Below are 12,792 nucleotides of genomic sequence, written 5' to 3'. Positions count from 1 at the left end.
GGATCTGAATAGTTTCGACGAGCTGTGGAGCGAACTTTCCCACGCCGGCGGTGCGTTCAGCGGCCGCCAGATGGTGCTATTGAGCTACTATACCCAGCTTGAGCACAGGTTAACATGGGGACAGTCACACCGACCGACACCTGCTGGTGAGCGACCGCTGGAGCATCTCGCGCGTTTCCCGCCTCCACAAGTTGGTGTCTGGCTCAATGAAACGCAGCAGCGAACCGCGACCGTAAGACCCTCCCCTGTAGTTTCCCCCTCGCCGTTTCCCGGTGACGCGCTGCAACTGGAAGCGTAGAGAGAACGGAGGAGAAGAAAAGGAGAAGCTGCAGGACCGATGGAGAAGAAGCAGGGATCTTCTTATCAGTACGGTTCACTGGAGCGCACTGAATGCAGCAGAGACAGCAACAAACCAGGTATACACACACATACATGTACATGCGTGTATATATATATTTATACATATATATATTAAAACATATATTAATATATATATATATATATATATATATATATATGTATTAATATATATTAATAATATATATTTATACATATATATATTAAAACATATATTAATATATATATATATATATATGTATTAATATATATTAATAATATATACTAAAACACACACACACTGGGAGTTGCAGTGAATTCATTATTATTAATAAACCCACTGTTTATTACATAGTATATTCCATAGCATCGCCACAATATCCCCGTAAAGCTTTATATGTTTGTGTTCTATCTTTTCCCACGAGAGGGATTACTCTAATCTTTGCCTTTTATATCTGGGATATTTTTGTAGTTGATGGAACGGATCAATGTAGTTCTCCAGTTACAGTTACAGGCAGCAGCTTTGTAAATGTCAAGAAACAGGTGTTTGATGTGTGTGATGGTGTGTGAGTGAGTGTGTGTGTGTTCTTATTTGTGTAAGAGAAAAGTGAGGGCCCATTACTTGGGAACCTGCACCCTCAGATGATGAATAATGACCCTCATTGGGGACTTGGCTGGACGTTCAATAGACTATAAGGTCAGACGTCACTGAAACCTTTTTATCGCAGTGTCACAGTATTCATGTTTTCTCAAAAGCCTGCAGCTAATATGTGGTTTGATTGTTGACAAGGCATCATTTTCTAAATGATTTGCTTGGTAAATCAATTTCCCAGCCCAAGGTGATTTTCTTCGGATGTCCTTTTTGTTCGACCAATATTCCAAAAACCCCAAAGAAATCTCCACCAGGAAGGCTGGAATCAGACAATGTCTTTTGGTTTCAGTTCTATTCCTCTACATCGCTGATTCATATATTATATTATAAATTACATTCATGATGCTCAGGGCTTTTTGGTCATACTGACGCACCATTCATGAAGGTAAGTCAGGAAGTTTGGCCCCCACACACCTCTGGTCCACTACGTCCTCATCAGCCCTCCTCCTCTTTCCTCCACTGTTGCCTCTCGGTCTCTAATCTGTCTGATCTGTCTGTCAGTAGGGTGTCAGGTGTAAAGCAATTTGTGGCAGTGTAAAATGAAAAAAAAAGAGAAAAAGACGGTAAACTGAGCTCGTGATTCACATCTTCAGGGGTTTGGATGAATAGAGGTATTGGGTGAAATGAGGAGAAGCAAAGGGACATGAGAACTGTGCGAGAGGCAGTGAAACAAGTGCAAAGGAGGTCTAGCGATGAGTCATAGCTGCTCAGTGGCAGAATAACCTGTCCGAGAGAGCCTCTGCAGCAGAACATGTTGTCTCTAACGACGTAAGAATGAACGCTTATGAGCAGTGCGATATCGCGTCTCTGCATCATCTGTAGTGCACAGAGTGTGCAGCGTGAATACACAGTGGTCAATGTCAGGTGAGAACACAAAGAACAAGTGTGTGTCTCCGTTTCTCACTCACGTACGCACACGCACGAGGCTAATGAAGGCGCCGCTCCAGCGATTACTGCAAAGCAATGCAGCAATTATTGTATTTGTCACACCATGTGCTTGACAGGTAAGAATGTATGCGTTTGGAAAAAACTTCTGTTTTGCTATTTCGCTTGTCAAGTTCATTCGTCTCAGTAAGCAGCTTACTGTCTTACGATTAAAGATCAGGTAAGATTAAGTATATGCAAGTAAATGTATTTGGTAAATGCTAAACAAACGATTGGAAATACAATATGACCAACAACAGCATCGTGATTAAATGGTTTGAGTTTTCGGGAAATAGCCTTTTTGCTTTATTGCCTTAATTTGAAGGCCACCCTGGAGGGTACGTCATCACCTTTACTCTACTGGAAGGGAACCTTAGAGGGCACTTCATCACATGTATTGTGCTTGAAGGACCCCCGAGAAGGCACTTCATGATGTGTGTCAGGCGTGGAAGGGCACCCTAAGGCACTTCATCACATTTTCTCTACCAGAAGGGAACCTTAGAGGGCACTTCATCCCAGCTATACTTGAAGGACACCTTAATGGGAACTTCATCGGGTTTTCTCCATTTCAAGGCACCCGAGGGGGAACTTTTGGCGCATTTTCTTCTTTATGCTAAGCTAAGGGGAACTGCCTTTTGGCAAAGCGCCGTTGTTAAAGAACATGAGAGTGGTTTTGATCTTCTCATGTAACATTATCTCTCTGCAGTAAAGTAAATAAGTATTTCTTTAAAATTTGAAAAAAAGCCACAAAATGCTTATTTATGGCTTAAGACACCAAAAAAAAGTGAATCAAATGTTTTCTTATCTTTCAGCGAGAAACACATTTTCACATAATATCCTTACGAATTAGATTGCTACTTTATAACGCAATGCATTCTAATTAACTGTAAATAACACAATGACACATACGAGGTGTGTAGATAGTTCCATGTATTACAGTTTTAATCTCTTTCACTGTTCAAAACCTGCTGCCACACTTTACTCAGCGCTTCCTCCACTAAGAAGTCAAGGTTGTGTTGACGCCACGCTGACGTCAGCCACATTTGTCATCGTAACCGAATACAGAGTGTCTGTGTGAAGATGTGTGTCCGTACTTCAGGAACACTTTTTTTCCTTCTGTCACACCAAGCAGACTGCAGTTGCGTGCCCCCAAACAAAGCTTGAATGCCAGCAGGGATACGGGTCCATGTAAACCGGCAATTATCAGCAAGCGCGGTTAATGCTTCCCACGGTGCTTTTACTGTTAACCTGAAGTCATACAGACCCAGTCTGAATTTTATCATCCGCTTTCATTCTGCTTTCTTCCATGCGAGTGCAGAGGACGTTTCATCACAGCACTTTGAACCCAGCGAGAGCTGCCTTCCCCAAGGCTAAATGTGACTCGAATATCAATATTACTAGAGCTCTACTTAGTAATGGTGTGTGTGTGTGTGTGTGAATATAAAAAGGATTTAAGGGCCCCAGGAGGAGTCGGCGGTGGTATTGGTATCACCCTGATGACAGTTATCACGGGCCGTCACAGTGCTAATTGGATCAATTTCTTCAACATTAAAGTCGCGACTGCCACATACGTCTGTCTACCTTCAAGAAGGTCAACCCTACTTGGATCTCAGGGTAAATTGAATTTAATTACATTAAAAGGATAATCAGAGAGTGGTGTGTGGAGTGACACCTTGAAACACAGCACTGTGTTTGACATCAAACCATCAAGGCATCCTCTGTGCACAGCATATGATTGTTTAAAAAGCTTTAATGACTTTTCAGTCCGCTTGAAACAGATATTAGCTTCAATACATTTATTCTTAAGATGTTTAATGCACCTGCCAAGCCCGTGCTGTGTACATCATAAAGATGCCCAGCCACAGAAGAAGATACATCTTGCCCCGATACAACTTGGAATTACAACTTGAAGTACCGTTTCATTGCGCTTTTCTGTATTGGGGGGGGGGGTATTTTTTGTACAATGGATTGCAGCACATATTTGCACCCCTGTATCTCTCGACAGCAGCCAAAGGCAGTGTAGACAGGACCGCAGTGTGTGTGTGGAGGAGGCGGCTTATTTCCTGTGCTGACCCACCACCCAATTAGTGTGTGTGTGAAAGAGAGAGAGAGAGACTGAGAGGCATGCAAGCCGTGCCAACCACTAACACATGGTAATTTGACTGTGATGCTCTGCTCTTCATCAAGCATCAATTTCAGAGTACATCTGCTGCATCTGTTTGTTCAGTTTAAAATGAATATTCATGTGCAGTTGTTGTTCTGCGGTGCCACATTTGTTATTGGAACTTGAATCATTTCAGTGTGTATGTGTCCACCTATCTCTGCGTAGTATTTGGTCACTGTAACCTCCATTTTAATAAAGAACAGAATCAACATGCACTTTAATGTCTTAGCATCGGACATGTTGACATGAGGCTCTCGCAACTTTCGGGCAAGAATAAAAGCTGTCGTTCTCTTTCTCTGTCTCTCTCCCTCAGAGGACGACGTGGTGTCCATGGCGGACTCCACCATCACCACGGGCGACATTGAGGGGGAGCTTTTCAAGATAGACAGGATCAGGGACGTCCTGGTCCGGAGGGAGTCAGAGCTCAGATACATGTGAGTGGCTCATCAGTACCTTGCTTTTTTTAATTTGGTGTCGTGGCTGCCACCTTTGTGAACAAAAGTTCACAAGCTAGCGTAGTGAACAAGCTAGCGCCTCAGAGGAGAATTGCGTCCATCTCCAGGCTTTTCCCACCAAAAGCAGTTCAAATCACGCTTCCATTTAGGAGCACGCCTTGCTATCAGAAACACAGCTCCTGGCAGCGTTGCCCTCTATTCTCGCTCCTCGTTCCTCTCCATCACACCCCGAGCTGGCCCCCCCATTACAATTCCAATGGCTCTACCTTTGCTGCCGCTAAGCAGGCTAATGTGTGGATATTTATTCATCCACTTCTCTGAAAGATAGGCAGTAACGCCGCTCAGACAGCGGGAGGAATGTGAGGAGTGGCGTGTGTGGGGAAGCAAGCGAGAAACAAGCTGATAAAATGAGAGACTGGAGGAGGAGGAGGAGGAGGAGGAGGTGGTGGTGGTGGTGGAGAGGAGGTGGAGGGAGATGGAGAGTCACTATTTGAAGCACCTATTTCCCCCGCGGTAAACAAACAAACTACAACTTGATGTTTCCTCTGGTACGTTAAGTAAAGCCTATCATTAGTATTCCAGGCCTCGTGACCATTTCCCCGCCGTCTGTGCAGAGCATCTTACATGACAGGTAGGTTTGGCACGGTGGCGAGGCTCTCACTCCGCCGGCGTTGATGAATGTGTGCAATGTGCGCGAGTGTTCGTCTGACCCTGCGAAGCTGGGTGAGGTGAGGGCCTCTAATTCGGTCAGAGGAGAAAGGGAAAGAGGGTCCTCCACCCCTCCGCCTCAGTCAGTGATGGTCCACTGCTGGAGGGGCCATTGTCAGAATGAGTGAACGCTATCTGGCTCCGAGACGCCGCAGGGATTTTCTCTCCTCAGAAAAGATTGTTTCATCTCCTGTGTGAAAATATAAGATCAATATGAAGCTATCGCTGTTTGAATTTCATTTTGCCCTTAACCGTAGAGTCCAGATTCCAGTCATCCCCACCCTTTCAAGTTCAGCGTGCACTGACTTGCAGCACGTGCGGTACGTGTACACGAGTGTTTGAGTGTTTCTTTTGTTCTATCATGCCTGCGAAGGATGGATGACATTCAGCTGTGCAAGGAGATCACTCGTCTGAAGAAGGAGCTGCAGAAATTAGTGTCCATACCAGGTAGGAGTCCTCAGGGTATTGACAGTTGTTGATGGAGGGACACAAACCGGCAGAGCAAATTAAAGGGAAGATATCTGCTTTCTTGCCAAGAATTAGTTGGGAAAATTGATGCCGCGCTAAATATGAAGCTATAGAGCCAGCAGGCAGTTAGCTTTATGCTGTCGTAGCTTAGCACAAAGACTGGAAACAACAACTGGAATTCTCAAAAGTGAAACACAAAATGAATCTGCCTACCAGCACCTCTAAAGCTCACTAATTACATTTTATGTCTTGTTTGCTTTCCTCAACAGAAATGTAAAATCAGACATGTAAAAAAACAAACAGAAGCAACAGATTATCCCTTCTGTTGTGCAGTGTGTTGCTTTTACATCCCTGTTAAAGCAAGGCAAGGCAAGTTTATTTGTATAGCACATTTCAACAACAAGGTAATTCAAAGTGCTTCACATGAAACCATTAAAAGCATAAAGGCCAAAGTAAAGGAGATTTAAAACATACATTGAAACAATAATCGATGTCTCCCTGAGACATTACGCTGCACGCAATCAACCATACACTGCCGCAATTCTGAAATTACTCGCACACAAACCACGTCTGGAAAAGATCTCTGCCGATCTGCGTTTTATGGTGTACGCCTTGCACGAACTCGGTCCCGGAGGAAAAGTAGTAACAGTTGCCCAGTTTTAGAGGTGATGGTGTGCATATTGATTTTCTCACTTTGGACAGAGCCAGGCCAGCTGTTTTGTATTTGCAGTATAGGTAATCTGTGACTCAGATGTCTTGTGCTGCAGATAATGACAAGTCCAACGAGGACCGGCAGAAGGAAGAAGAACTCCTGCAGCAGATCCACAAGCTGGTCGAGACCAGAGATTTCCTGGTGGACGATGTGGAGTTTGAGCGACTCAGGTGTGCTTCTGCCTCTCGGGTGTGATTGCAGCTTGGACACCTGCGGTAGGCTGTGAATGAACAATTAAAGAAGGGAAAAAGGGGGATCCTACTGCACAGATAGAGATGCAGTGCACATATAGTGCAGCCTCCCAGAAAAGGGATTTGGGAATTCTTTGCCCGAGTTTGACACATACTTCTCATGCAGGGGTGCTTCACAAAAAGCCGCTTTATTAAAACACTGGAGCATCTCATCGAGCACAGCGTTGTGAGAGGGTGCGCCGCAGAGCGCGCCGCAGAGAGCGCCGCAGAGAGCGCCGCAGAGAGCGCCGCAGAGCGCCGCAGAGAGCCATTTCAATTAAAGATCTGTCAGCGTGCGTCAGTGAGTATACTGCCAGAGGAGGAAAAAAACAACCTCAATTTCTGCATTTTTCAGGTGCACCAAGCCTCTCACATCTGCTGCTGGCTGTTATTTGCAGGAGATGAAGGGAAGCTGAATCCTGTCCAATCCTTTCAGATCTATTCTGACACTTACCATGTTATACAAAACACCGCAGGGCGCTTTACATCATATCTTCAGCACTTCAAACATTCAAACATCCAAATACTCAAATATGCAGAGTATGTCTATCCAATATAGAAAAGTCTCTGTGTAGACAAAGAGTGGTTGCCAGTTTTATTGAGTTTGTCAGCGGAGCCTCTCAGAGTAAATCCAATCTTCTCTAATAGCCAGAATAATATTAGGTTTCCTATACAGTGCGAAAGTGTTTCATCTCACTTTACCTTCTCTGAAATGTTAATCCACGACTTGTGGAACAGATGGCCAGCAGGTGTAACTTGACTTTTGCATCTGTACAACAAGGGATTCCAATACATTTGTCTTTTGTGATCTGAGGGAAGACTTTACATCGTAGTCCGTGTGCTTTATCGATTCATGTTTTTACGTTTTTCTTTTTTTATATCAATCTTTCTCAATTTCCACAGGGAGAAAGAAGAAGATAAAGAAATGGCAGATTTTCTGAAGTCCAAATTCCCAAGAAGTATGAAGAAGAAAGGTATTTGAGCATGAGGAGAGCTGCAACTTTGCGCTCCATCAAAGTATCAACAAGTACAAGCACATTGTTGGGGAACTGAGGAGTGAAATAAGTAAATATTTCACTTGTTCCAAATATTTTGCTTGTTCAAGGCGTTTCCCTCCTGAGGACTTTGAAGGATGAAGCTTCACACGTCCACTGACTGATTCAGCATGAATTAGAAATGCTCGACCTATCTGTGCTGTTTCTGTTAGTAGAAGACTATTCCGTCTTTTCCTCACAGTATATTGTCTCTGGGCTCCAGGTGTACCAACCAGACGGGTGCCATCCAGGGCTCAGCAGGCCTCCGCTCCCTTCGCCAAGACGGGCCTCACCCTGCTGAAGGAGTGCTGTGGCTTCACATGCTCCGTCATGTAGGCCGGGGCCCCTCGCTGCATGGGGCAAGGGCCACAACCCTAATTTTTCAGCTTTTCAGTCCGAGTAAGACTTTGAAGCGTGGATGCAGCAGTACAGGCGCATGTTGAGAGTTTCCCAGAGGGCGAGCAAAGGATCATATGCTGAGTGTGTCCATGCCATCTTGTGTTGGATCTGTTTGTCTCTTTCATTGGATTTCATAACCCGGCTCTCCGCGTTTTTTTTTTTATTACTCTCATTAATCAACACAGCTATCAAAAGGAACAACCCGACGACCGGGTATTTATTTCGGTTTTTCAAGCCGAGAGGACAAGGACAGAAACGGCACCAAGTGAGGCATGTATTGTGTGCACACTCATTGGAATCAACTAGCGTGACACCTATGAGTTTGATATTTAAAGACCCCATTGAGCGATGATAACTGTAATCTCCTAATTCAAAAAACAAATAGATGTTTTACAGGAGTCAGCAGGCCAGTCCAGACACACTGCTGGCACTTAGCAACACTAATGAAACTGACATTAATCAGGAGCTGTTAGGAGGAAGTCGCCTGTGATTTGACTGCAGATCTAAATGGCTGCAACCTTTTGAAGAGTGGTGGTTCGCGACAACGGATGTCTCATTACGCTCCATTTTCCTTTAATGATTATCAATTTTCCAGTTATTGAAAATGTCCTGGAAAATCTTCTGTTGTCCTGGAAAAATATTTCAGCATTCTCCTATTTTCCTTCAGCTAAAGATTAGCTCTGAAACTATCAGTCAGAGATCCCCAAAACGCATAAACGTTGGCATCTAAAAGAGCTAAGTTATGTTCAGAAATCATATTAAATGGTAGTTTATGGACGAGAGTGTTAACTCTGATTTATGTTGCGGAAACGCTGTGAACGTCCCCCGCAGGTCACCTCACATGGTAGCACATGCAAGTTGGATGACTTTACATAACGTGGCTTTCTTCCCAACTTGTTTTAAACAGTTGAATAATGTTAAATGGGTTAGCATGTGTTGCTAAAGGCGACGCGCTTGCTAGCTTGTTGTGCCAGGTGTGTGTTTGTATTATTCTAGCATTCATTTGTCATAATTTCTAAGCACGTAAGATATGACTTCATAGATATTGAGTTAGTTACAGCCAAAATCTGCACGTCTTTTAAATGAGACTTCTACACAGAGAAAGAGATACGTTTATGGATCATAACGGAAAATGCCCTGAAAAACTGATCTCTAGCAAAGTGCTGGAACTCTAACTATTAATATGGCTTGTAATAAAAATACAGCCAACTTCCACCATGCATAAACATTATATATTTGTTAGCGCCCCACATTGTATCAGTTTGCTATGGCCTGAATATTTAGGTGTATGTACGGCTCCTGAATGGCCTGTGGCACATCCATCCATTACGTCGGGCACTGGGTTGTTGTGGCCAATCAAACTATGGAGCACCTCTGTGTTGCCAAGAAGAATGGTCGCCATAGCAACCTTGTACATCCCATATCTTTACGATGAGACAATGTAGACGTTTGGATGGATGAGACCTCATAGATGTGACAAAAAAGAAATACGCGAGCACTAACTATCATGGTTAGCTTATGAAAGGCAAACAGGAGACGATGTAATATTGCTGTTTTCACGCTTTGGATTCACTCCGGGGACATCACAGCCCACTTTGGATTGCAACTAAATGTACCATAATTGAGCCTCTGAATCCCGTTCGCACTCTTTTAGACAGCTGCTTGGCTATTAAATAAGCAGAAGGCAGCTTTGCCTGCACAGTATTTACAGAAGATGCATACTGAAAGTATTTTTTAATCTTTTAAATCATGATAGATTATATATTTCTCAGTGTATCTTTGTTTCTCATCCCTGTTTTATGGTTTATTCCAGACCTGTCCTGAGGATGGATACAGCTGTCTCTTCTGGTAAATCACTAGATCTATTGATATTCAGTCTGAAAACTGCCATAGAGGCTTTGGGTCACATATCACCCGGCAACCATGTCTGGTGCTGTCATGATGGGTCACAGGGGAATTAGATGTGTGCCAATACTGTTGAAATGACAGCCGCGGGAGAAAAACAACAAAAGCTACCAGGGAAGGATCTCTCCTGCGTGTGTGTGAGTCATATGTGGGAAGAGGTGGACACCCCAATGGGGATATTTGTCTCCAAATGTTAAGTATTAGTGTAAACCATTGTGCCAAAGCAGAACTTTTTAAAAAAAGAGACAGCAATGCTTAGTTAAACAGGCGCACAAAACATCTAATCATCTGAGGTACAAACACATTCTCCCCCCAATTTGTCATATCCCGCAACTTGGTCAGTCAGTGCTCCTTCAGCTTCAAACTCCGAGGTTCCCTTTTCAAGTCTGCTCCCAAGGTTGAGCTGCACAATGCATACATCTGTGAAAACCTTCACGTAATTATGTATTTTGTGTGTGGCATGTTTCTGTTCTTCGTTGTTCACATTTAGACATAAAACCAGCTGTTGACACCAGCTGGAGGGTGTGTTAACGTCTCATAACTCTGCTCGGCACGAGTCAAGCTCATTTTTATTTTGAGGAGAGAGAGAGAGTGGGGGGAGGGGGCACAAGGTTAGGGGGGGGGGGTCTAATCTTCAGTGTGAGTCATCCTTCGTGAAAACACTCACAGTGAACGCTGTGTGAAAAGGACACGACTGCCATTCAACCACACACATGTCCTGTACCCCACTCAGTGTGAATAAGAGGGAATAGCACAATGTGTGGGAAAGAAATAAATGAGAAGGAAAATAAGGTGAGTGCATGTATACCTGTGCTTGTTTGCGTGCCTAGAAACGGGAGGGTGCAGTGACGAGCGGTACTGTATCTGTCGCTGCTTTGTTACTATGGTTACTGTGACTCGATGGCATACTCTCACTTCCTGTTTCATTTGTTCGTGCCATGTAGTAGACTCCACTGGATTCTGATGCAAGGCTGCATGTGTTGTTAAGCTGCTATAGGGGAAGACGATAAGGACCTGTTTTTATACTGTTCAGGGTTCTTAAATGTGCAAAGCTGCAAATGTAATCAATTAAATCATATCTCAAGATTCATTGTTATTATTACAAACTTTAAGTGAAGTATCGCAACAACTGTCGGACAGATTGCCATGACATTTCACACAGAGATGCATGGTGCCCGGATGAATCTTAAAAGACTTTGGTGATCCCTAACTTTCCATCTCGTGCCACCAGCAGGTTGACGTTGGTGGTTTTGAGTGAATGGATGGTTTTTTTCCCCCCTGTTCTTGCACTTGATGCGGATAATGTGTCATCATTCCCTCTCTTTGATCTGCCTTTGTTCATGCTCGCTGACATTTAGCAATTTAGTGCAATGAACAAAGGGGAATTATTACCACACAACTCAACATGAGTGCAGATTCCTCGCAGCCTGATGAAACAACCAAAATGATGTCCGGATACCCGATGGCTCCCAAACGTCACTGGAATATCTTAAAAAGCAGCCTAAAAATGAACCAACCACACAAACATTAGCCTTCTTTTTTGTTTAGTGTACTTTTGTTGTTTTGAGTTTTTATCTGGAGGTTTTCTCCCTGTTTGTCTGTTTTTCTGCTTCTCAGAAACAAATGTGCATATTTTGAGACTGAACACTATTTATTTATTTTTTAAACACTGCGCAGGATTATCTGATTATGAGATACATTGCTAATTTTTGATGTGGGTATCGCGTGAATTTCATGCAATCTGAATCTCTGTGATTTATTTGCTGCTGTTATATTGCAAAGTACAGTCTGCTCACTTTGGAGGCTACCGTTTCTGTGGTGTTGTAATGTATTACGTTACACTGACGGGTGTTCCTATTATTTTGGAAAAAAAAGAACGTTATAACATTCATGAAGGCAGCATTCATTGCAGCACTGTTGTATCCGATTGCATTCGATTCATTTAGGTGTACCTTATAAACTGGAAAGTGAGTATATCCTCTATTAAAAGTTTAGGATTTCCTACCAACTTCTGTGAAAGAGAAGCAACTGTAGAAAACAAAAAAAAAGATTGAGCGGAGGTGGTTTGTTATAGCAGATAATACACATGTAATTGCTGATTGAGCACAACGAATATAATATGTCAAATAATGCTGCAAAATGGGAGAGAAAATGCACAAAAATGTGGGTTTTTTCCAACCCCGCTCCGTGTTGATCCCATGGAGAGCGATCTGCTCTGAAGCACTTAATTGTAAAAGTTATTTGATCCTACGAGGACCAGGACTGTGTGTCCAGGTTAGTGAACGATCCACTGACATCTGAGCACCGAGGGCACCAGCTGCTGGTGTGCGGGAAGCTGCAGCTCGCCTGCTTACCTGCATAACCGTGATGATTACTGTACTATCCCAGTGTGTAGCGGTTGATGATGATGACAATGACATTCCATAAAAATCATTTGATACACCTTTCATATGTTGTCTCAGCACCCGGACAGTCTGTCTCATTGGTGCCGGTGTTTCTCTCTTCAGTCGAGGGGTTTTCTAAATAAAAGCAACCGGCAATGAGAGCGTGGGCAGTACTTTGAACATGCCATGTTCCATTAACTCCCTCCTGAAGTCACCAATGCAGGAAACAAAGCTGATTTCCTCTCTTTGAAAAACAACAACTAATTAAAACTGTGACTCACGCGCCAGTCAACCCTCCCTGCATGCTTTCTCTCTGCTTCCATTCCTCCCTCCCTCCAAATGTATCCTCTAAACACTCCCTCAGAATCTCTCACAAAGTAATCCAGTGCTCACGGTGTCAGCATCATTATGTCAGCATCAA

General features: G+C 43.6%; 1 protein-coding gene across 1 annotated transcript; it reads left to right on the top strand.

The window, feature by feature from the left end:
* Positions 1 to 331: 331 nt before the first annotated feature.
* pik3r6a (phosphoinositide-3-kinase, regulatory subunit 6a) lies at positions 332 to 8,042 on the top strand. Its single transcript, XM_079277896.1, has 6 exons — positions 332 to 416; positions 4,390 to 4,510; positions 5,613 to 5,686; positions 6,475 to 6,589; positions 7,553 to 7,623; positions 7,907 to 8,042. The coding sequence occupies exons 1-6, from the start codon at positions 338 to 340 to the stop codon at positions 8,017 to 8,019; spliced, it is 573 nt and encodes a 190-aa protein (XP_079134022.1). The 5' UTR covers positions 332 to 337; the 3' UTR covers positions 8,020 to 8,042.
* The last annotated feature ends 4,750 nt before the right edge of the window (positions 8,043 to 12,792 follow it).

This window comes from Melanostigma gelatinosum, assembly GCF_949748355.1.
Source record: "Melanostigma gelatinosum genome assembly, chromosome: 11".
Classification (NCBI taxonomy): Eukaryota; Metazoa; Chordata; class Actinopteri; order Perciformes; family Zoarcidae; genus Melanostigma; species Melanostigma gelatinosum.
This window is presented reverse-complemented; position numbering and strand designations above follow the sequence as displayed.